The sequence below is a fragment of the Podarcis gaigeae genome, assembly GCF_964106915.1.
Source record: "Podarcis gaigeae genome assembly, chromosome: 1".
NCBI classification, from domain to species: domain Eukaryota; kingdom Metazoa; phylum Chordata; class Lepidosauria; order Squamata; family Lacertidae; genus Podarcis; species Podarcis gaigeae.
This window is the reverse complement of record NC_139678.1, coordinates 66,702,514-66,728,745: the sequence shown is the minus strand read 5'-3', so window position 1 is coordinate 66,728,745 and position 26,232 is coordinate 66,702,514. Positions and strand designations below refer to the sequence as shown.

At 42.5% G+C, this 26,232-nt stretch overlaps 1 protein-coding gene across 5 annotated transcripts in view; it reads right to left on the bottom strand.

Annotated features, from left to right (window-relative positions):
* Window positions 1-25,839, bottom strand: part of SYT9 (synaptotagmin 9) — an 80,248-nt gene extending 54,409 nt beyond the window's left edge. For 3 of the 5 annotated variants that reach the window (XR_014560649.1, XM_083725233.1, XM_083725234.1), the window contains exon 1: window positions 25,245-25,725. Coding sequence is in view for 3 of the 5 variants with exons in the window: in XM_083725233.1 (XP_083581359.1) it covers window positions 25,245-25,392 (148 nt within the window). In the remaining 2 variants the exon portion in view is untranslated. Of the gene's footprint in view, window positions 1-25,244 lie in introns of all 5 variants that reach the window. The other 2 variants (XR_014560648.1, XM_083725232.1) reach the window with 1 other exon arrangement.
* Window positions 25,840-26,232: the final 393 nt, after the last annotated feature.

Below are 26,232 nucleotides of genomic sequence, written 5' to 3'. Positions count from 1 at the left end.
AATTAAGCAAGAGGAGCTCCCACAGGGAATGTAAACAGCACTGTGTGATCATAGCTTAAAAGAGAGAATCTACAAAATAGGCAGCGATAGGGAAAGCAATGTTCTTGCATCACTGATACCCACTCATAGTGACTGGGCATGCAATAAAGCTCAGAAATGGGGCCTGTTGGTGTTCAAAAGCTTGATTTGCCTCTTCGTCACAGTTACTTTCAGTGAAAAATTGGAGTAGCAGTTCTGCTAATGGCTGAATACTAATTACTGGTGGGATTCAGCTAACCAACCACGTCAGCTGAAGGACTTCCTGCTTGTTCAACATGGATTTCCCTCCGTCTCTGCCCTCTGTGTTTCTGAAATTGGCTTGGGCGGCTGGGTGGAGAACAGGGTTCAGGGGAGAAGGGAGGATCGTCCCATCTGGCAAGGATGAAAAGTGAAATGTTGAATTCCACCCTACAAGAATCTGCAATCCCCAAAATCTAACCTGGCACTGACCTTTCGAGTTTTTCGATAAGCTGACAGGTCATACTGAATCCTAAATTCTTTGAACAGGTGCCTTGTAGCAGCTGGCAGTTAGAGGCCCCGTGAAGTAGCAGTTAGGATTCAGCTAGAGCTGATCTTTTCACTCTCACTGTTACTGTTGTTTACACATAGGTATTACCTTTTTCTTTTTTCTTTTTAAAGGGACGCAGATGGTGCTGTGGTCTATACCACAGAGCCTAGGGCTTGCCGATCAGAAGGTCGGCGGTTCCTTGTTCGGTCCTTGCTCCTGCCAACCTAGCAGTTTAAAAGCACATCAAAGTGCAAGTAGATAAATAGGTACCGCTCCGGCAGGAAGGTAAACAGTGTTTCCGTGCACTGCTCTGGTTCGCCAGAAGCGGCTTAGTCATGCTGGCCACATGACGCGGAAGCTGTACGCCGGCTCCCTCGGCCAATAAAGCGAGATGAGCGCTGCAACCCCAGAGTCGTCCACGACTGAACTTAACGGTCAGCGGTCCCTTTACCTTTACCTATTACCTTTTTTAACAATCATATTTTTATATTAACACAACATTTTAAAAGGTTTTTTCTTCAGGCTTTGATTCTCCACAGCTACAAATCAATTATTCTTTGCAAAGTCTAAAAAAAAAAAAAGAGCCCACCAACATGTTAGAAGAAATGATTACAAACCCCAACGGCAGCTCAGTTGGTAGTGCATGAGATTCATAATCTCAGGGTCAGAGGTTCAAGACCCACGTGGGGCGGAAAGATTCCTGCTTTGTAGAGTGTTGGACTAGGTGACCCTCATGGTCCCTTCGAGATCTACAATTCTATGATTCTATTATTCCCCTGCCAGTTCCCTCCTCAAAACAACAAATCATTGCAAAGATTTGTTAGCAGTAGGAAGGAGCCCCATCTCACTACCTCAGACAGACCAGCTATCTTGCCACACCACACCACTCTTGATGTTAACCTCGTTGTCTTGAGCATGCCCTACTGTGGGCAAGGTTCAAACCATAGTTAAGCTGTGAGCCATCCAACTGCAAACCATAGCTTGCCAATTTAGAAATTACCAAAAGCCACAGACTTAAATTGTCCTGAGAGAAGGCAAGAGAGCCTTCACCATTCTTTCTGGATTTGAAAAGCAGCTCACCTTAGCCCTAAAGAGCAATGATATTTTACCAATAATTTTACTGCATACATTCCTTTGGGGTTTCTAATTATAACGCAGTCGATAAGTATTTCGAAATAATGGTAGGAGCAAGACTGAGGAGAATGGGATATTGCTTTTCAGCTTACTTTTTCCCTTACATTTATTCTGTTTTCACTGCAGTGTAGTTTGGTTGTAATGTCTTTATTCTCTTGTTATTTGTATGGCATCTAGAGAATTTTATCATCATAAATATAATAAATGTTACATGACACTATTTTTGTTTTATAGTTTTTAATCTTACTGTAACATTTAAATTAATGTAGTCTGGGGGGGGGGGGTTGTGCCTGTGTCATAATGCACCCTGAGTATGAGGGACACAGGAGGAATAAAATCTGAACAAACAATAACACAAATTATTTAGCTGTAAGTGGGTACATGCTAATAGAATAAAAATACAGGCTGTGTTCAATCCAGAGACTGGATAAAACCACATCATAAATCAGGCAGGACAGGTACAGGAGGTATTTCTACAAATTACCAAGCTAATGCAATTTAAGAGAGCAAAAATGTCTTGCAAAGCAGCAGCACTATGATTATTTTTGATTTGTTGCGAACAAAACTCCTAACACAATTATATAGCTTTGCCTCTCTGTATGAAGGAAGCTGGGAAGAACTCTGTGTTCTAAGATTTCAAAAATATTTTAAAGAAAGCCAGAGCATAAAGGAACCTGCTCAGTCAAAAGTAATGTTGCCTTTCTTTGGTTACCTCCCAAGGGAGAGTCACATATGAAGATTGGTGCCATTTAGGAGAGAAAATAAAACTTCAAACATTTACCTACATGTTCGCACTGCTTGATAGAATTTAGTAAATAATCCTGATTTTGCCTTGATGTATACTGGCACTTCATTTACTTTAAATTCTATCATGCTGCTGGCCTCCTTGGGAATTGTCAACAGCATTACTGATCACCTTGTATTTTCATACTTTGTTTACATAGGACAGGAGATGTTCAGAAATCCTTCTAACACTTTTTGAAGCAGCACCCCCTCATAACGCCTTGCCTGGATTAATATGAATGTCTGCATTGCAAATGAACAATTTGGCCCAAAGTCCTTGGCCTGCGGCTTTTCAGCAGCAACAAGTAAAGGACTGCAACTGCAATTAAATCTACATTATGACCCATTCATTCTCCAGTGCTTCACAGGTATTTGAAACACCTATTGGCTTCTGCTAGCAAAGAGCAAACCATGTGACAGCTGACATGCCACAGTTAAGTGTTTCAATGTTGAAAATTGCCATGTGACTCTATTCTTCTGCCTCCCACTGATTCACAGGAGGGTCGGACGGATTTGCTACAGTAGCTGAAGACACACGCTTCTGAGGATGAAAGGAAGAGCATGGGCAAGTGGACTAGGTATTATACACAGATCTGAATGAAATGCTAGAATGTAAGCTCATGTGGCCCTATTGCACTCAATGGAAGCAATAGATGAATCTTAAAAGCTGTACCACATAGGCAGCTTAAAATAGGGTATTTCCATAGCTATACTGGGGTAATGTTACATACACAACAATACAAAGTGCTAATGGGAGTGCACTGATAGAATTACAGGCTATCTAAATCCTGAAATACTCCAATTTAATGAGACTGTGAACAGGTGAGGTTGGATGGGCACATACCATGCATAACCAATGGCTGCTTCCTTCACACTCAAAATTTATCAGTGGGAGGTTGAAAAGGTTTACTATCAATTCAGAGCAGGTCTCCCCATCTTTTAATTTAAAGCAGATTCAAAGGGCTCCCAACTGGACCAAGCGAGTGATGCTGGGGGGAAGAGAGTGTTTCCATTCAGAATCTCTAAACATCTCATCTACTTTGGTCCAGAGACTTAACCAAATGCATAAGCTATAAAGTGTTAGAAGCAACAGGAATGACCACATTCGCTTTTACTCAAGAGGCCAACAGAAGGAAGATGATGGCTGGAGGTGGGAGCAATTCAAAGCATCTTTCAACACTTCACTAAATAATTTTTTTATGAAAACTCATCTATAATTCCATACTTTCAAAAAACATTAAGGAGTAGCTTCAGTTTTCTCCCTGAATCTGTGGCTGCTTTTGTACCCACCCTCTTATTTAGTCAGGTCTTGTTTTGGGAAAACCTGCACCAGTTATACATTCTCTTTTCAAGCTCACCAAATGTACTACCCTGCTGTAATAACAGGGAAAATCTGATTCACATGCATCTTAAGAAGAACTCTAGTGCAATTAGGAATGCATTAACACTTTATAATTCAAAAGTGCTTTTTCATACTTCCTCTTCTTCTAAACAAGATGTGTCACTGCCGTCCAATTATTTGACTTTTAAGCATGACTCAGCAAACTCCTCAGAGAAACTTTCTGCAGTAATAGGTGCCAGAACTCAAGAAAGCTAAGGGTGGAATTCGATCCTGTGCAAGCATTTCAGCTTGCCAAACAGAAAGCTTGCCCTGTTTCTTGGGGGTGCTCCCAAACCCACCCCCAGGGCCAATTTCAGGTGTGTGGGGACATGGAAGGGGGAAGGAGAGGGAGGAAATCCCCACTGCGCAAGCAAGGTTTCCACCACGGATGAGGTTCACTGGGTGAATCCCATCCTGTTTTTTCAGTTTTTAAGAATCCTGGACATTAATACTGACAGCCTCAGTCCAAAAAGGTGAATCCCTCTTTGTTACAGAGTTCTGCCACCAGAAACACCACAACTCTAACAGTTTACAAACAAAGAGGTATGGTGTCTTTTATGATTGTTCTTTCAGTTGCAGCTTTTAGTTGTTCTATTACTGGCATCAACTAGCATTAGTGGGAGCAATGTAACATATAAACCAAGAGCTAATGATTTCTACCTGTAAAAAATCTGTGAAAGTCGGGGCTGGCCCAACAAATTTTACAGCCTAAAAAAAAAGAGCAAGCTCCTCTTCCCCCTGCTCCACAGCTCCATGTACAAAAGCCATCTGAACTGGTGATGGGACAGTGTTCTCCACGTTATCTTAGGGGTGCAGTCAGTCTAGCTAATGGGGCGCAGCACGGGTCTGTCTGCTAACACCTAAACAGCACTTCATATCTCCACTGCCTAAGACAGCCATCTCACTCTGTCTAACGGCAAAGCTAGCCCATGTGAATGTACATTTCGAACTTCAATAGAAGTTCGCTAAAAACCCACAGTGGGTTAGGTGGACAAATTTCCATTTCAGGTGTTACATTGCTCATGTTAGTAGAGCACTTCATACCAGTGACAAAAACAATCAAGGCTGGTGTCTCAATCTCTACATCACTCTAAATACACTTGAATCTTTGGAGCATACCGTAGCTAACGTTGCTTCTATACAGATTTTTAAGGTACCCAGTTCAATGTAAGGACTGTGGATGGTAGCCTACTTGATAAAACTTTCATTCACATACTTCCATAGATCATGGAAAGAATGGAGGGGTGTGATGTGAATAGGCTATTAGTCTATCTCACATTCAGTAGTTTCAGGCAATTAGACCACAGACACCATTTGAAAATCCGATTTTGAATATGAATGAACAAAATATTATAATTTTTATACAAAATACTTACTGACCTGGCCATTGGATAATGTCATGCTTATGCTTATATCCTGTTTCTTGAAAATTAATAATAAAAAATAGAAAAATAAAAATACATTCTTGACTCCACAGCCCAGGAATAATACCTAAGACACCACATTAGCCATTTTAATGCCTGATGTACTTTTGCTTTTCTTTTGCTCTTAAAAACATCTGGCATGCCAGAAGTAGATGTTATGAGTATTTTTTTCAGTTGGCAGTTCAGAAGGAATTAATTTCTGGGTACCAATAGGAAATAACTTTTTATATACAGTCATGAGTTAAATGTTCACGATCTCTGCTCACAGTGGCAGCTTGTCAGCAAAAGAAGGAACAACAGGGGTTGCAGGTCAGGGGAGACTACAATGAAAGGAGAAGGCAGTAGTTTCTGATGGGAGGAAGGCAAATTTTCCCCATAGCAGTGCTGGTCAGGTGGGTCTTTATTATTAGCTCTTCATAAGTTTCTCCACACCCGCAAGGCCAGTCAGCTGTTCAACCAGGTATGATATGTCAGTACCTCATATGAACAACTAACTGGAGGAGAAGGCAATGAGGGGTTTTTAAGGCCGCAGATCATTATGGCTCACATTTATTAATTTAAGCCTGAAAACGAAGGTGGTGCGAATGGGCAGCTGTCTGAACCTAGAGAAAGGGAAAACTGTATGGGAAGCCTCTACCGAAATGGACACAATAAAAGCTTCTGATAGAAGACAGCTACACTAATTTCCGAGTTTGGAAAAGATATGCAGATCCAATTCCTCTGGAAAAAAGTTCACAAGTTTTATCACAAGTTTTAGTTTCCCTCAAAAAAATACCTTGGGTGTGTCTCTTAATCAGAATGCTTAGAATGTGCCCTGAAAATTAGTCACAACTTTAGGAAAAATTACCCTTTTTGGAAACCATAAGTCTTCCTTCCTTAATTTATTTCACACAATTTATACATTGCTTGATTGTAAGATACCTCAAAGTGGTTTACAAAAAGACAAGACAATAAAACAAACAAAAAAATTACAACCCTACTTTAAAACGTACAAAAGTACTAAAGCCAATTAAAATTACCTCAACTTTCTAAGCATCTGTATAGGCTCGCCTGAACAAGAATATTTTTAGAAAGCACCAAAAACATTAAAGCTCTTCTAAAATGCAGTATGAATGCTTAGTACTATTGTTAAATGTGTTTCATCATGTTTGCTGTACGTGTATTATAGCCACTTCTTAAGAGTTCACACTTGAGTTAACTTAACACCAATTAATCACTCCATAGCACCCCTTAGTAAACCTGTCATACACAGTGAGGGTGGTGAAAGAATGGATTTCTCTCACCTTTTCAATGAAGTGGAGGTGATGTGGAGATTCTGATCCAAATTAGGACTCACAGCTTGTGACTGTATATGCGAGACAGAGTTCGTCTATATAAAATAATAGAAAGTACAAGGATGGATAGAGTGATGTAACCTATTGTGTTATGCCCACCTCTCACAGATTTGATTGGCACCAACCCATGAGACTTTTGGGTGCCAATTAAAAACCACACACACACACCTATCAGTATTTAGCTGAACTAGTTCTGAAGTTCAGCAGCTTGCCCTGACTTGTTGATTTGTGGTTTGCAATGATAAGCTTTAATATCATACTGATTTTGTGAAATCGGTTTTTTCATTAAGTATTTGTTTTGCACATTGTACCCTATGCTGGGATTATTTTTAATGAAGAGTGGACTAGAGAGGCTCTAAATAAAATAAATAACAGGATAATCCAAACCCTCAATGTGGAGGGAGGAGTTGAATGGAGTGGAAGTGTCCCCCATCCTGGCCATCACCATTGGAAGAACTCGGCCATTGGCAGGGAAGTCCCACCAAAAAGGTGAGCCCTATCATGCCTGCCAAACTAGTAGGCTGAAGGTAGTGTCGGCAGTGATGCCACTGGTACCAGCTTGCGGAAAACCCTGAAATGGAGCATTTTGACATAGGGCTCAGGGCTAGCGCAGGACCCACTGGGTCTCACCTTTAGTCTGGCACAAGCAACAGTTATAGAAATGGCTATGCCTCCCTATTGAGCCCCATCACCCCTGGCCATGGATTTCTGAATCCCATTTTTTGAAACTTGTCTCGCTTTTAAATCCCCAAGGTGGTCCAATGGAATATACCATTTCCTCTGCTGTCTTTCCCACATGCCATTTCTGGTACAAACTCTTATCTATTTAGCTCTATTTGACGCCTGGTATACTAAACTGCACTTCCAGACATTAATTAATTAATTAATTAGTATTAATTACGTGGGAGAAGGTCAGAGAAAGAAAGAAAGAAAAAAGGCACAATGAAAAGAAAAGAGTGAAAATGAGGCTGCGGAAATATTGAGATGACTCATTTCCACTCTTTTTAATCCCTAAAGTGATACGAGAAGAAAAGAATGGATAATATCAAATGAACAAACAAGAAATGCATACAAGAAAACAAGAAGGCTTGTGCTAAGACAAGAGCTTTGAAGGCTGGATGGCATGTTACTTCGCTACCACCTTTAATTAGCAGTTATAAAGCATGACAGACAAAGCATTTAATTCTGTCTTTTGAAATCTTAATTTAAAGATCTAAAGATTTAGACACACACACACACACACAATTTACTCTTGGGACAATGGAGATAAGATATATGGAACAATTTGCTTCAGGTGTCCAGGCTATGCATATAGGACTGTCCTGTCCACAAGAAATTTCCTATTCTTCACTTTGGAGGAAGCAACTCCATGCACATTTTGTGTGTGCTCAGAGTTTCCTTCTCTGCATAAGAAAACAAGAAATCCTCAATATGGCAGCTCCATCCAAAGACACACAATGGTCTGGCTTGGGGCAAATGTCGGTCAGAAGGATACAGGAAAGTTACATGGTGTTGTGTTTGCCCACAAGCAGGGAACAGAACTGAGGAAAAGAGCACTTAAATAGCATGACAACATTGAGTGAGTTTATTTGCTACATTAACAGATTAAATTCATTGACTAAAAAGGTGCCCCATTAACTGACTGGTAGATTTGCTGAGCTGTTTAAAATACAACAGCATATGAAGCCTGTAGAGGACAGGCTCCATCTTAGAAAAGTCATTCTCCCTTTATACTTGCACATAAGTAAATGCTTCTAATGCGGTACCTGCTGTTCCTTTTGCAGGAAGGGTAGGATATAAATGTAATAAATAAGTGGAAATAAACCAGGTGTCCTCTAAAAGTGAGGAACTTTTTTCTTCTTTAATAGACCAGTAAATCAAGCAACAAATATTTCCTTATTTCTTAATCTTTATTTATTCTTCAAAATTCCTAAAATCTGGCAATATAGCAACGAAAGATGCATTGGCCCGTTTTCATCCTCACTAGCATTTGGGTATCACAGATTTTACTGAATGCAGCTTTCCACAAATCACCAGTTTAACAAAATGAAGCTTCTTCCCACCCCAATTTATTTTCTATTTATAGATTTCAAAACATTTCTAAGCAACTTAATATTTAAAAGTCTCTAAGGGTATGCATGAAATAACAAAGAAACAATGGAACACCATAACTGAAACAATAAAACAGCATAACAGCATTATAAAATGGGGGTAAAAACAGCAATTATTACAACTGTGGGTGTCCTCTTCATGAGGTCACAGGAGAAGAGTAGAAGATCGTAAGTAGCCAAAAACACCAGAAGGAAAGCCCAACACACAATTCAATTTTCTACTATGTTTGCTTGCACAGAATAATTTGTCAGTCTTTCAAAACAAATGTTAAAGATGTAGTGTATATATCTTCACTGATACCTATGTTGCTATTATACTTTTAACACATAAACAGTAAAAGAAAAAATGTTTATTCACAAAACAGCTCACATTTTAAAGCAGAGATCTGTCTGTAGTCACAATTGGAGCGTATAGGTCCTGTTTTCTCAAAGTTGGTCTTAGTATAGGCCCTCTTCCCCACTAAGCATAAACCACTGAGATGAGAAACATGATTTACTTGCTTTGGTGGCGAATGCCACCATTTTGCTAGTACATACGTACACCCTGAGACTCCCTAAATAATATACTCTGCTCCAGCACTGTCAGCTGAAGGAAAACGTTTCAGACCAAGACAAAGATGAGAGAGATCATCATATTTTCACAAGTGAGAATCCTCAGATACAGAAGCAAACCAACAGCCTATTCCCGTGTGCAAATAGGTCTAGATTGGGAACCATTAGAGAAGGCAGAGGGCGATCTTCTGATGTGTTCAAGCCACATGAAATTATTTTTCAGGAGTGCCTGTATTACAGGCTAACACATCGCTCCCAAAGCACAAAAACCTTTGCTTTTAAAAGGGTTGGGGGGGGGTACCATTGCTATAGTTAGTAGTGACTGGTGGGGTGGCCTGGGTAGGGCCGCATTGCTCTCCCAGTTTCTGAGTGTCACTGCTGCTTCAATGAGGTGGATTGTAGGTAAGTAAGTACAGGATCTCACCCAAAGATAAAAATCATAACTTCAATGGGTTAGGCTTAAAGGCTGGCATTTCTCCCTGACATCTCTCTTAAAAAGATGAAACAGAAGGTGAGCAGCTTTACTGAACTGGTTGTCTTTACTAATAACTCGATCAGAAAATTATAAATCTGAGATCTATTTAATTTGGGTTTCTTTTGTTTTGGTGGTTTTGGTTTATACTGGGGGAAAAATAAATTGATTGATTTGATACTCTAATGCCTAACCGGAGTCAAACATGCCTACAGAAATACTGAAAACAACTGTGACCTGCAGTTTGACTCCTATTATTATTTTCTTGTGACATTTGCTTTAGTTTTTAAGATGAATAATTAATGGCAGCATTTACAATTCATTTATCCCAGATGTCCTCCTCTGGAGTCAAATGTTTTCAAAGGAACCACAGGCTTGTGCAACATGTTGCCTTTTATTCTGAAGATGGCATAAAAAAGGCAGGTGGGAACAGCAGGGGCAGGGCAAGAGTTGGGAGAGACTCACGGCCTTCCCCTTATGGAGGGTCAGTAATTTAAGCGCAGCAGATTTCACCTAATACATAAGCACCTGTGTAATATAAATGCGCAAAGTGCTTGTAAATCTTCTTTGCCTGTTCTTACAACAGTGCTGGCAAATGCTCCAATAGCAGTTGCTGTAATTCCATTTTATAGACTGGGTACTGAGGCTGCGGGAGAACATTCAAGTTGTGCTTTGCAACAGGGTCTGATTCAACATGCTGTGATCGAAGGGCAGTGCGGACCCCATTTAGGGCTACGTTGAAATCCACTCTTGGTCAAGGCAAAGGTGATTCACTTGCGAATGAAATATAGGCATGCAAATAATATTTTTTGCCTCTTGGAAACTTAATACATAGCAACTTATAGGAATATAGGAAATTGCCTTATACTAATTCAGACTATTAGTCCATCTAGCCCAGAGTTTGGGAATATCCACTCTGTGGGCCTAATTCATTTGGGTTTTTCCCAAACCACACACACTTGCCCCTTCCCATCATCATATGTGATGTCAGGTGGAAGGTAGGTAAAATCATGACCTTCATTCATTTTGTTTTAATTCTTTATTTTACTATGTATTTTGTGTGTTTTTTTATCTTGCATTTTTATGTGGCGAACCGCTGAGATTTACAGGTGAAGGGAGGTATACAGTTCTTATTCTTATTCTTTAGGAAATGGTAGTCAAAAGTCAGCCTCAGGCTTGTCTTCTGGCCAATTTAGGAGAGAGGGATCCATACCCTCCAAATGTCCTGATTTTCCAGGGACAGTCCTGGAATTATGATTATTATTAATAATATAGTTTATTATTAATACCCCACCCATCTGGCTGGGTTTTCCCAGCCACTCTGGGTGGCTCCCAACAGAATTAATGATAATAATAATAATGATAATATTTAAAAAATGATAAAACATCAGACATTAAAAACTTCCCTAAACAGGGCTGCTGATTTGATCCCTGAATGTCCCCATTTCCCCTGCGAGTGCAACTGCTGTTGAGCTTGGGAAGGAGAATGAGTTGGCACTTGTCCCAAGCGATGCTAGCGGCTGTGGCTGTAAAGGAGCACCCCATTGCCTCTCCGTGGCCTCTCCATGGTTGCCACTACCAGCCTCCTCCTCACAGTGGCTGCTGAAGAGAAGGAGAGGAGGATGAGAGGCTGTGGCCACCGAGGCCCAGGCCCTAGTGACGCGCCAGCTCTGAGGGGCAGGCAGAGGGCAGGGCTGCCCTGGGCGGAAAGAAAGGGGGAGTGGAGCGCTTATTAAGTGCTTTGTGCGCCCGCATCTAATCTTGCCCCTTTCTAAAATGTATTTATTGGTGTGTGTTTTTCTTTTTTTGTAAATCTAGCAAAGAATAACACAAAATTGGGTTTAAGGAGTTTTCTCAGGACAGTACAAGGTGTGTGTGCTGTGTCCTGTTGTTGTAGTTGTGGTGGCACTTGCCCTTCTTCTGTGAGGAAATGCTTGAGGGGGAGACACAAATGAGGTTCAGTTGGGGGAGTGAGAAATCTTCCTGTTTTCATCTGCAGAATATTGGAGGGTATGCGGATCCAGAACAATCCCTGAATACCAGCTCCCTCCTCCTTTCCTGCTACTCACATGACCACATAAGGAGGGCTGTGGGTGAGAGGGGGGTACTGTATTGCCCTGTTCTGGGTTCCACCTTGAAGCTGCCTCTAGCCTTTTCACCCATCCTTGGCATCTACCGTATTTTTCGTTCTATAAGACGCACCAGACCATAAGACGCACCTAGTTTTTGGAGGAGGAAAACAAGAAAAAAAAAATATTCTGAATCTCAGAACCCAGAACAACAAGAGGGATAGCTGTGCAGTGAAAGAAGCGATCCCTCTTGCTGTTCTGGCTTCTGGGATAGCTGCGCAGCCTGCATTCACTCCATAAGACGCACACACATTTCCCTTTACTTTTTAGGAGGGAAAAAGTGAGTCTTATAGAGCAAAAAATACGGTATTTTAATTATGGAAGCAATTTCTTTTCAAACGACATTCCCCCTAAATGCTTAAAGCTTGTTACTTGCATTACCTGCAAACTAGGCTCTTGTTACCACCTTCCATAGGACAGATGAGGGAACAGAGGCAGACTGACAGGTCTGTAAGGGCATAGCAGAGCTGCCACATGATTTAGTTTTTTAAAACAGCATTGACGAAGAGAAGTAAAAAGACATCACACAAACAAACGAGTTCCTCACAAGTATCAGGACAAAGCTTTCCCCATTTCTCAGTTAAATGGTATTATTTGAAAGTTATTAGCCTGCTGGTAGAAGCCACAAATACCATTAAAATCCACATTGTCACAGTTATGTAAAACAGTAATTAGAAGGACCCAACCTTGCTTGCAGGAAGCCGGGAGACCCCCATTAACAGATATCTTTTAGCCAGTGTCTCCAAAGATATTTGGCAGTTACTGCTTTTTCTGCCTTGCAACCCGAGTACTTGAACATTAGCCACTGACACTAATTAGGTTAAGAGCCTGTCCCTTTACTGTTAATGTTCACTGTAGCCAATTAATTCAAGTACAATGTTAAAGACAAGTTGAACATATCTCTTTTAAGTGCCTAAAAAAAAAAGGATGATGGAACCATGTTTGGGGGCATGCTTTAAACCCCCCCTTCCCTTGTAAAATACATATTATTAATGACAGAGCTTTTTTTTCTAGAAAAAAAGTACTGGTACCGCTTGAATACCTCCAGAAAAAAAGCACCGATTAATGCAATATCTGGGTCAAAAATGTCCCAATTTAGTTATAGTTTTAAAAGGACCAGTGAGATATATTTAACAAAATCATACCAATTTACCAATGTTAAACAATAAAACTGTATTAAATGTTTTATAGCATAGTGGATACAGCTATAGTTTTTGGGGTCTTTAATGATCTCCCCCATTAGTTTCTATATGTATAATGAGTCACTTCCTTTCAACTCAAATCTTCCAGAAATGCATATTTTGAAAATATTTTAACACCTTCACTGCTGCATCAGTTTAGATCCTATATATTTTCAGTGTACAGTGTTTCGTCCCCCCCCCCCATTTATTTTCATTTGAGTCTGACCACAACGTCATTAATGAAAGCTTCAGATTAAAGTGAAGGAAGGACGAGCACGTCATGGAGTATTAAGCGGTTCGAATCCCCACAATGGGGTGAGCTCCTGTTGCTCGGTCCCTGCTCCTGCCAACCTAGCAGTTCGAAAGAACATCAAAGTGCAAGTAGATAAATAGGTACTACTCCGGTGGAAAGGTAAACAGCTTTTCCGTGCGCTGCTCTGGTTCGCCAGAAGCAGCTTAGTCATACTGGCCAAATGACTCGGAAGCTGTACACCGGTTCCCTCGGCCAATAAAGCGAGATAAGCGCCGCAACCCCAGAGACGGTCACGATTGGACCTAATGGTCAAGGGTCCCTTTACCTTTACTTTTAAACTTTTTCAGCAGGGGGCTGGTTCACTGTCCCTCAGACCTTGTGGGGGGGGGGCGGACTATATTTTTTTTTGGGGGGGGGAATGAACAAATTCCTATGCCCCACAAATAACCCAGAGATGCGTTTTAAATAAAAGCACACATTCTACTCATGCAAAAACGCCAGGCATGCCCCACAAATAACCCAGAGATGCATTTTAAATAAAAGCACACATTCTACTCATGTAAAAGCAAGCTGATTCCCAGACCGTCCGCAGGCCGGATTTAGAAGGCGATTGGGTCGGATCCGGCCCCCGGGCCTTAGTTTGCCTACCCATGCCCTACATAAACACAGGGAGGGTAAAACTATGGTATTTTAGAGCTACCGGCTCATTTGCAAGCTTTGCCAGAATGCTCAATTGCTGCCATCCTGCACTTCATTGAATTCTTTATAACTGTGTGCAACACGGATAAAATGCTACCAAACCAGGATGTCTGTGCCATTTATAGAGTCCATTTGCACTTTGACAGAGGCGTCAAAATGTTGGTAAGTGTGCCCCTAATTCAATCCCATCATAGCTAACTTACTACATCCTAAGCCTCAGCTTGAAAGAGTTACTCCACCTATAAACCCACAATTCCACGCTATCTCGACTTTATAAATGTTCTTCCCCTTCGGCTGAAATTTGTCATGCTTAAATTAATCTTTAAGAGCTCATGCCGTTATGAAAATGTTTGACCAAAATCAGTTGAATCACTTTTGAGTTATTCAAGCATAAAATATTATATATTTTCCTTCTTTAAAAATTAAGGCATCTTTTAAAAGAAAAGATTATTTCTTTTAGCTTATTTCAGCTTCACATTTCCTAAGGATTTACGGTAACCCCAGTTAATGATTCTTCATATTAAACAAAGGCCTATGAAGGAAGTGAAATAGGCTGCACCAAATGCTTGCAAGGGAACAATTTGAGGGCATTGTGGGCATTTATTCCCCAAACATTTTCCTAAATCCTTTTTACTCCAGCACTGTTTACAGCCATTATTTCCCTATGCTGTTGCAGCATTATTTAATTCCTCTAATCTCTTTTTCATCTCAGCCAGTCAATAGGCATGGAGGGTGAGGTAACATCACAGAGGGAAAATATTATATTGAGAGCAATTCCTCTTGGACTGGTGATTTTAATTAGGAACATAATGCCCCTCTGAGCTGCCAAACCTCTTGAAAATTGAGGTGAGGGTCCTAAGTGGCACAGGCTGCCTCCTTTAAAGTGGCGTCTTGCAAGCTCTTTGCAACTACATTGTGCTGCATGATTCCAGTGGCAATCTAGCTGACTGCAAAGCTGCAGGTGAAGGATGCCTGCTTGCTTGTGCAGACTGAATTCAAACCAAACCTGCAAATGGACAACTTCAAATGGGCTCCATGGTGGTGCCGATCAGCTGATAGGCACTATCAGTGATTCCCACTTGCTAAGGAACAACTGGGAGTTCCCTTTCAATTCCCATTTGTTCCCCTGCAGCTACATCTTGACCTGCCCCACAGGTCACATGGGGCCAATGGATGTGCTTTGCAGAGAATGGACTTGTGGGCCAAATTAGACCCCTGTGGCCTAGAGCTATCCTAGCCAATTGCATGCCCCACCCCAGCACAATTTTCTTTCTAAAGTGGCAAAGTGCTTGCAACCTGCCATATTAAAAGGAGGCGATCTAAAGTGTGATCCCTCATCCTTTCTTGGAAAGTCACTAACTAAAGAGGGCAGGGGCAGCAGCTGCAATCCCTCAGATTGCCAGAAGGGAGGCATGGGAGTGTAAGGTTGCATAGATTTGGTTATCCTTACTTAAGCCCTGTTTGAAAAATCCAGTCTCTTATTCATAAATATCACAGAATCAATGGATGCCTAACATACATTATTTTAATGGTCCTGACAGTAAAACTGTCTTTGTAAGTCACCAATATCTGGCTCGGATAAGGCAGTAAGTTTCAGACCCAGCTGAACTAAGCTTTTCTCTTCTCTTTTCTTCTTTCTTTTCTTTTCACTACTGACCTACCTTCCCAGTCTCAGCAACCATGACCCACCAGATTCCACCCTAGTTCTTCTCCTGTTCCAGAATATGGACTGCCAATTTACTGAAATTTAAATGTGAAAGCCCTAGTATTACTAACACAACGGACAACCCCACAGCAACTACAGTGGTACCTCAGGTAAAGTACGTAATTCGTTCTGGAGGTCTGTACTTAACCTGAAACTGTTCTTAACCTGAAGCACCACTTTAGCTAATGGGGCCTCCTGCTGTTGCTGCGCCGCCGGAACACAATTTCTGTTCTCATCCTGGAGCAAAGTTCTTAATCTGAAGAACTATTTCTGGGTTAGCGGAGTCTGTAACCTGAAGCGTATGTAACCTGAAACGTATGTAACCCGAGGTACCACTGTAGTCTCATCTGAATTGCAATATATGCCTCAAGTCAGGACCCGGTCACATGCTGCACAGGAATAAGCTTCTTCCCCACTTATATGGCTAGGCTTCTCTGCTAGAAATATTCTGCTCTATGACAGATCAAGCAAAACACACCCTACCCACTAGCTTTATCAAGCATAATGCAAAGCAAAACTGAATTAGGTATTTTGTGCACATATGATACACATACAGTAAGAGGCTATACAAACAAGAGAACATTCAAAATACATGCTATCCAGGGTGTTTTCACTTTTAGTTTTCCTGTTGATAATTTATGCTGCTAGGTTATTCCCCCGCCCGCCCTGCATGCAGAAATAAGAGCACACATATACAAGTAAAATATTAATGACAAGACCCTGATTCCACTGGCATAAAAATGTCTCACACAGTTCATTCAGAGCCTATCTGACATCCTTGACTTTGTGGGGTTTTTAATTTCCTAGATCTAAGCATCTGCTCCTAACTTGAATAAATGATCAAATGTGACTTTTCATTCCTTTTGCTCACAAGCTCCAAAAATCCTATATCCTCTGTTAAACCAACAGCATCTATTTACACTGTAATTTGTCAGAAGCTGTTTTTAATATAAATAAGTAGCAGCGGGCCCACTGGCTTGTTTTCTGGGCTTCAAAAATATGCAGCCCAGCATGGCAATAAGGAAGAGAAAGCTTTATTTGGTTTTGGTAGTCTCATTCTTCCACTCAGTGTGGCATTAATGAAATTCAGCATGATTAATGGTCTGGCCTTTCTATTTATCATCCTTATCTGCATAAGTATTTCCTGATCTCTCTTTTCATCCTATTCTGGGGCTTCACCACAGTCTCCTATGACCTTTATGAATTTTTAATGGAAAGTTCCTAGGGTCAGATCCTTACTAGTTTCTCAAGGAAGAGGCCCATTCTGGGGGAAGAGTATGGAGCACAGCAGTTGCTAAAAACCATTTTTCATGGCTGACAATCTCAAGTCACAACTTTGGTCCAGGTCATGCATGCTCACCAATGTTAACAGGTGCTACCCTAGAGAAAACGCTCACAGTAGTCCAAATTATTTGATGGGAATTGGAGTGCAAAACATCTGGATAACTCCAGGTTGTTATGTGCCTTGTTACTCCTACACTCTGGAGATGGGACTTAAGAAGTTACTGCACTGAATACAGCCATTGCATACTCAATGTTCCTGTACTGGCTCCATGTCCCTGGTATTTGTTGGGCAGGTGGGGTTGAGGATACTTGCAGGAAGATAGGCATCCATAAACCTGTAAATGTTACTACTTGGACAATTTACAAAATGCCCATATAACACACACAAAAAAAAAAAACACCCTAAAAAATATGCAGAAAATTGAGGTCCAAAAACCCAGGTAAATAATAACAATAGCAATAGCAATAGCAATATGCAACCTTCCCCCAATAGGAATATGCAACCTTCCCCCAACCTGGAGTTATCCAGATGTTTTGCAGTCCAATTCCCATCAGATATTTTGGCTCCCACCACTCTTCCTCATCCAGCCAGTCCCTGACAGCTACACTCCTTACCAACTGCTGTTCCACTCTCTCTTGAGTACCTTTGCTTGACTAAAGTGTATTCTTTGAAAATATCTCTTGCTTGCCTGCATGGAGGGCAGTGTGTGTGTGTGTGTGTGTGTGTGTGTGTGTGTAGAAACCTGACTTTTCCATGGCTGGAATGCAGCCTACCATGCAAAAGTAACAGTCATATCTGCTGCTCCACCTATTTTGCCTCTGCCCCCCCAGCACTGTCAAGCAACTTCCAGAAGTTTGCCCACATGGAAGGCAGCCCTCGTCTTCCACAAGGGGCACATTTGACATGGCACTATGGACTTTGACCATTTAAAAAGCTGATAGGATAGAAGCTTCTACTCTAACTACAGCTCTTGCACCGATGCAATTACCTTAGAGGGGTAAACACACAACATCCCAGGGCATGGTGCGAAGCTGCACATGAGGTTACCACCTTGCTGAAGTTAAGCAGGGTTGGATTTGATCTATGGGAGACTTCCTGGGAACCACATGTACACTGCCTTGGGCTCCATGACGGAAAAAGAGAGAGAATATAAATGTAAGAAAATATCAGATAAATTACCTGAGACTTTTCCTTAACCAGCCAACACCTTCAAAATTGGCTTATTTCAAACAAACCATAGTTTAGACTTACTACAGTTTATTGGGTTTGGACAAAATGACAAGCTGTGGCTAATCCGAAATGAAAACTTTTGAACTTGTGATCAGAAGCAGGGGGGAAAGGAGACTGAGGCTTAGTGCAACTCATTCCCATCATGATAAACTATATGTTGAAACTAGTTCAATGACATTTCTTCATTTCTGTAAAAGCAAACTGATGCTTCAAGATCAGTCAGGCTGAATCTGTACTCATCATATTTCAGACAGTAGCTGGTCAATATTTACAAGGGAAATGACAGCTTAACTGTAGTGCATTGCCATAGTGCTGCCTACTGCTGGGGTCACATGCTATAGGACTATGTGACTCTGTGTTGGCCAGCAGGTAATGGCTTTTCCTACCTGCTTTGCCTATTCTCCAGCCCCGGGAGCCTTCATAAGGGAGCTGTTTCCAGAGGAAGAACTGTGAAGGGAAAGATACTCTTGTTTGCCATCAGCAGGTGGGTGGTTTCACTTGTGCTGCCCCACCTCCAGCCTGAAGAACCTTCAGAAGGGAGTTGCTGCCACAGGCATCATGTGGATGTGTTTTAATGAGATAAATAGAGTGATAGTTTATGAGTCATGGGGCGCAGAGCATGTGTGTATGAACTTAACAGTGCTTTGTTTCTTTTTTGGCTGCTATATTGTTAATGTTGTTAGTATTGTTTTATAGATGATAAATGCTGTATTGATTTGCTAAACGCATAATATGACTTTTGCTTTAATTGTGATGTTTGACTTATTCTTTTAGGTGTTGCTTTGTTAAGAGTGTTTTATAGAGTGTAACTGTTTCACCGATAATCTGTTAATTATGCTATATGATGTATGCTGTATTTGTGATGTTCAATTACATTCAATCATGTTATTGTTATTCCTTGTTTGTAAACTGGGATTTACAATTGGGATTTATTGGGATTCATTTGAATGAGAAATATATACACTAATCAAGGAAATATAACAAATCAAATAAATTGTTTTACACTAAGCCAGTGCTTTTTTTTTCCTTTAAAAAAAAATATGTTTGGGGTACTCATTTTCCTACTCATACTGAAATACTGCCCCTCAATGAGGCCAAACTTAGATTCACAAAATGTTTAGGGGTATGCGTCCCCCTGTGTCCCCCCAGAAAAAAAGCACTGCATTAAGCTATGGATACACATTTTCTGCACAGTGAAGGATCCTGTAAAGGCATGTGGAAGCGAAACAGGTTTTCCATACATGCATCCACCCTGCCATACATATGGAAGCACATTCCTAAGCAGGGGCACTTGCTTGTACAGAGGCTCATTCTCACTCAGGAAACCATGGGCTTTAAATGAAGTATTGATTTAACTGAGAACTCACTATGTGCAGTATGTAAAAGAGTACCAAAAATGCTTGCTCTTCATTTTTTTTAATTCATCTGAAACCTCAACCATCTTACATATTTCTTAGCAACCTTCCCTATAACGACCGAATCCCCTAATGCAAACATTTTTACCTGAATTAAGCTAAGATATTAATAATGTTGGAGTCAAGCTACTAATTAGAAAGGTATTTTTCCCTCAGTTGGCTCCATGCTGTTGCCACCATTCTTCCAGTCCTCGAAAACCTGAAGAGACGTTCTTCAGAGCCCATTAATTGCCTTCTACTAACTCAATGAGACGGCTTGTCTGAATAAATCAAGCTGTCTTTGGCCTGTCTACTATTGATGGGTTTCTGCCGAGCTACAGAGAACACTACCTTCCCTTCTTTTTTGTGTAAACTCAATATATTGTTTTCCAACCAGGATGAGACATTCGACTTCATGGCCAGAAAAGCACACAGCACAGGGATTTCTTTTAATGTGTTCTTCACACAGTGATATTTCAACCACTGAAAAGTGAGTTAAATACAAAGTCCTAAAACATGTACATATCACTTCATGTATAGCAACAAATATAAAGCCATGTGAATGCATAGATTTTACTTTGAAAGCACAGAAGTGTATCTCATTATTTAGGAAAGCAATGTGTCAAGAACCACTCAAGAAGGTTGTATTTATACATGGTTTTATTAAGCCCCGGCACCCACAGCAAACAAGACCTGTGTATATTTCTGTACTGGAAGATGCAACGAGTTCTTGAGTACATAGGGCTCTTAGCTGAATGTCCACACTCTATGAGGACTGCGTGTACAACCCCCAATACTATAAGCCAGGCAAACAGCACCAAACACAGCCAACACCGGTACATTTAGCCTGGAGAAGAGGAGACTGAGAGGAGATGTGATAGCCATCTTCAAATATCTTAAAGGCTGTCACAGGAAAGTTAGGGTGGGCGATATATCGTTATTTTGTCTCTTATCGGTATGAACTCCAGACCGCAATAAAGCTTTCATATTTTTTCACTCTTTAATATATCAAGACAGGCAGGAAGCAGCACTTTACTGCAAAGTAAATGGCCATTTCCTGCCTGCTCATCTCCAAGGCATAAGCCCCTGCCACCTCTCAGCTGCCTAAAGGGCTTTACTTTGCAGTAAAAGCTGCTTTCTGCCTGCACAATCTGCAAGGTGCAAGCCCCATGCCTCTTGCTAGAGACGGACCCAGCATAGCAATAGGCTTCCTTGCTGAGGCAGGGAGATTTCAATCAGCAAAAAAAGTTTATTTTCTCCCCATAAGATTCACGTTGCTTTGAGGCACACACCTTGCCTCTTACTAGGCAGAATAGAGACCCAGCTCAATATCCAGGTAATCACGGTATCAGGGTCTCTACTCTGCCTAGCAAGAGCCACAGTGTGTGACTTAAAGCTCTGTGGAGCTTATTGGCAGAAAAAGAAACTTTGCTTATTGGAATTTTTTTTCCTCAGCAGTGCTGTGGAAGGAGATTCCGTTCTTCATTTTAAGATCAGTGTGGCTTGGCTCCAGCTTCTGTTCTGAAAAGGATCAAGGGGTCTTAGTAGACCACAGGCTTAACATGAGTCAACAGTGTGATGCAGCAGGAAAAAAGCTAATGCTATACTAGGCTGTATCAACAGAAATATAGTGTCATAAAGGTAAAGGGACCCCTGATCGTTAGGTCCAGTCGTGGACAACTCTGGGGTTGAGGCGCTCATCTCGCTTTATTGGCCGAGGGAGCTGGCGTACAGCTTCCAGGTCATGTGGCCAGCATGACTAAGCCGCTTCTGGCGAACCAGAGCAGCGCATGGAAATGCCATTTACTTCCCGCCAGATCGGTACCTATTTATCTACTTGCACTTTGATGTGCTTTTGAACTGCTAGGTTGGCAGGAGCAGGGACCGAGCAACGGGAGCTCACCTATCACGGGGATTCGAACCGTCGACCTTCTGATCGGCAAGCCCTAGGCTCTGTGGTTTAGACCACAGTGCCACCTGCACTATTTTGCCTTAGTCAGACCACACCTGGAGTACTGTGTCAAGTTCTGGGTGCCACAATTTAAGAAGGATATTAACAAGCTGGAAAATGTGCAGAGGAGGGCAACCAAGATGATCATGGGTCTTGGAAGCCCAGCCTTGAGAGGAACGGTTGAGGGAGCTGCGTATGTGTAACCTGGAAAAGAGGAGATTGAGAGGAGATAGAGTAGCCACCTTCAAATATCTGAGGGGGTGTCACATGGAAGATGGAGGCAGCATGTTTTCTCTTGCTCTGGAGGGGGCAGGACCTGAATGAATGGTTCCAAGTGACAAGAAAGGAGATTCTGACTAAACAACAGGAAGAACCTTCTGTCAGAAAGAGCTGTTCGACAGTGGAATGGTCTCCCTTGGTAGGTGGTACACTCTCCTCCCTTGGAAGTTTTTAAGCAGAGGTTGGGTGGCCATCTGTAACCTAGTTTTAGCTAAAATGGGGGCATCCACACGCAAGAGGAGATATTAGCAGGCTTAAGAAAACCTCAAGGTTTGCAGATGTACAAAAAATGTTTAGAAGAAAAGCACCCCCAGGGCAGGCGGGGAACCCAAGAACAGCCCAACACAGAACAAGTATGCTCAATAGCCACAGAAAATTGGAAAAGAAAATGGACCTGGCTGCTCAGCTTCAAGAACTGCTGATCAGCTAGCTGAGAAACAAGGCAAGAAGATTAAAGGAGAGAGTAGAAGGTACACAGTAATATCATTAGGTCTTTTCCTCCATTGTCCTTCAGTCTATTTGTCACTTCCTCCTTCATCCTCTAAAAGGAATGGGGAAAAACAGACACAGATACAAGAAGTATAGAGAGAATCTTCTTATAGTCTAAAAAGAATTCATTTGCTAGTTCACACCGAGAAGCTATTTTTAAATGTTGTTAGGAACAGAAGAAGTGAGAGCTTCCCAAAGAAACCAATGGAGAAATCCAAGGTTTCTGTGTAACCAGGATTGGACACCAGTGTAGCCACCACATCCCACCTTCCCCAAATGCAATTCATCATCACCATATTGCAAGTTGGAAAGGCTGTGGAAGAGGAAATGGTTTATGACAGGCCTGCAGTGTAGTTCATGTGAACTATTGCAGCTTAGGCTCTGAGTGATCTACAACAACTCTGCAGTGATCTCCAGAAGTATTAAACCCCAATGGAAGGTTGGATTCAAGCTAAGTGAGCAGTTTTCAACAGCACTGCTGAGGTATTATCCATTGCCTTTATTCCCACATGGTCGGCTTGAGAAATATGCAGTGCAGTTCATTGTTGCATCCTCACTGCAGACTTACGGGACACAGTAGTCTTCTGTTAACATTGCTGGACTGAGGCTGCTCTGGATTTCCAGTCAAAAATACCTCATACATCTCAGGTTGAAGTAAAAATCCAGCTCCTTAAGTTTCCTTCTGGAACCTCATTCCAGGCCAAAACCACCAGTTCAATTGACTTGCATTCCCCTTTAAATGTCCAAGAACTAACAATATAAATAAAACATACATGAATCAAGTTCCAAGTTACAACAGAGAGGGGCTCCTGTATTCAATGTTAACTCCTCCCCCCCATTCTACTTAGCCACAGGCCCTGGTAACACCTGTGGCACACTGTAACATCTTGTTGCAGGGCTTCATTTCTAAGTAAATTGGATGACTTCAGTAGCATGATCCAAAATTTCCCCCCCTTGAAGTCCCGCTAAGTTCAGCAGAATAAACTTTGTAGTTAGTAACCCACAGTTTCAGAAGAATATAAATGCCACTAAGGAGGCACTTCTTTGTAGCTTCCCATACTCACAGTTTAGTAGTAAAGTAATCATCAGGAAAGCAGAGGCAGGTATTATATACAATGAGAGCACTTCATGTGCATCATATTGTGTTAGGTGCATGATCTACGCTAGCCCTGTGAACAGTTATGTTTCCAGTGCAAATGGCTTGAAGAGCAATACGGACTAAAGACGTCCTTGGGAGCTGCATGTGCACTAGATAAAATTTCACACAGAGAAACAATGCAGATTTAGCTTAGGCCTTTGGTGATTTATCCTGATACATGTGCATATTTGTATCAGGAAGATCTCTGATCTTCTTCAGCAGCCACAGAATGGGTCAACATTCTAGCAGAAAGTAGAGCAGCAACAAAGCAGCTGGAGGTGCTTCTTTAAGAAATAAACATTTAAATCAGAACGTTTATCAAAAAGAAACCAAAGGCACTGCACTAAAGACATAATCTAACATAAATCCCATAATCAGCCCAAGAGGCTGGTATGCAGTCTCTCTGGTAGGAAACAAGACGGAGGGGACTCAAAAGCTTGTCAGTGAATAAAAATGCTACCATGGGACATAATATAGAATTGTTCCTAAGAAAAGCAATAACGTAAAAACCCATCTGCTGCAAAGTATAACATCCCGCCTCTACCTTCCACCCTGCAACATCTTAAGTGCGTTTATGCATAAATCAATCCTCTGTGATTTCAGGAGGACTTATTTCCAAACAAGTATACTCAGGATCAGAGCTCAGTAGTCATTTCAAGACAGAACAGAAGCACCTATCAGTTTAACAATTCAGCATGCCCACCTCACTTAAATCCTGATCCTGGTCAAATCAACTTTCCAAAGTTAGCTGCTAGCTTTCAAATAGCTCAGGAAGCAAGCAACGTCTATGCTATCCAGCAAAAGGATTACAACTAATTAAACGGTAGTAGCATCCCTTTGCTCCGTTAGTCCCAATACAATCAGCCCCCCCCCAAACATGTTTTAAAGAAAGCAAGGTATGCTGCCAGTTGATTTCCATAATGAAACCAACGGTACAGAGATGTGTTATATTGCAAAATGCTTATATTACTCGTAGGAGATGTAGAAGAGCAATTTAACGCTCTGTCACATTTTATTTGATTGTTGTGCACGTGCGCGTGCTTGTGTAAGCAAGGCAAAGAAACAATTCCTGTAAGATCTGAATAGCTTAAGAGCTACCCAGCATGTGATGCCTTTTGAACACACCGCCCTGGTCCCACTCTGAGTTCAACCAGAGCCACAGCCATGATTTGGTTCCTGGAGATGTGTTTATTCTGACAGTCCTGCATACGTGCTGGTCTTACAGCAGCAACAGAAATTCACAGGATCTAAAAATAGTTCAGAGATGGTACCTTAACTCTGCCCCATGACCATGTCTGCAACACTGCACACACACACGTGTTACATGGGAGCAACTCTCACTCAACTCCCAGGGACTTCCCTCTGAGTGAGCAGGTCCAATATCAGGATGCAAACCCATGATCCTAAAGCCATGCTTAAGAGCAAGTTCTGTGAAAATCAACAGGATTCTTTTCTGCATCCATTCAAATCAGCACGTAAGATTCCATTGAAACCAATGGGTTTGGCGCCTAAATGTGACTAGGGTTGGGCGCTGTGTCCAGGAGGACGGCGTGCTCTCTGGCTGCACAGACCGGGAACATCAACCCCGGCCTCACCATTTCGGGGTAAAGTCCTGGTCGCCTCAAAATCAGGGCGGAGGGAGATGTCTGAAAAATGGAGGGATGGGATCGAGCAATCACTGACGCGCCACCTCGCCAAACCCAGGGAACTGAAGCCCCTTGTCCCGCCGAAGTTCCTTCCCGGCCCCCCACCACCCAGGATCGCGGCGCTTACCGGAGTCTGTGGGCCGGGGTCTGCCGCTGTCCCGCAGGTAGTAGTTGAACTCGAGGCAGCGGTCGTTCTCCACCGTCCCGTCGGAGCAGAGCTCGACCAGCAGCTTCAGCGCTTTCTGGCAAATCTCGTCCTCCCTGCCGCCAGGCATCGCCCCCCAGCATCCTTGTGAGTGGAGAGGAGCTCTCCGGTCGCTCACACGCGCTTCTTCGGCTGCCGCTGCCGGCCGCCCGCTTGCCGTCGCCGCCGAGGCAACTGGGGAGACGCCGGCATACTGGGAAGAGGGAGCAGCAGCAGCAGCAGCAGCAACGCCGCCCCTCCTCGCCGCTGCCCAACTTCGCCTGGCCGGCCTCGGCACTGTGCAGGAGCCGCCACCGCCGGGCGTGACCACCCCGCCCGGACGAGGAGGAGAAGGAGGACCCCGCCACCAGTTGCGCGCAAAGCCAGGCGCCCAGCCAGCCGCGCCTCGCTCGGCTCCAGGCGGCGCCCGAACGGCTCTCCCTGGCGGCCGCGAGCCTCACTGCAGCAGCCCGGCGCCAATAGGGAAGGCGCCTCCTTCCGCCCAGCGCCCAGGCTGAGGCGAGCTCGGCGTTTCCCCGTGTCTCCCCTTCCCGAAGATTGTCAGCTATCGCATTTCTTTCCCCACCCTTCTTTTTCTGGAACAACATTTCCCTGGAGACCTGACGTTCCAGGCACACACGTGGAGCAGCTGCCTGCGTGTGGAATTCTCCTCAAGTACTTGGGGAGCCACATGAAGAGAAAGTGCTGTTTTCTTGAGGCAAATAAAACAAAGCTGATTCCTAATCTTGGTGCTTTTAAAAACAATTCTCTCATAAAAAGTTTCCTTTCGCAACACAGTTTTCCTTCACACACAATTTTCTCCGCCCCCCTCAGTCTACAATGTGCAGGCTTCGGTTTCTGGGCCCTGCAGGCTATTGTGAGGGGGAAGCCCCACAATTCTGGGCCCTGCAGGCTATTGTGAGGGGGAAGC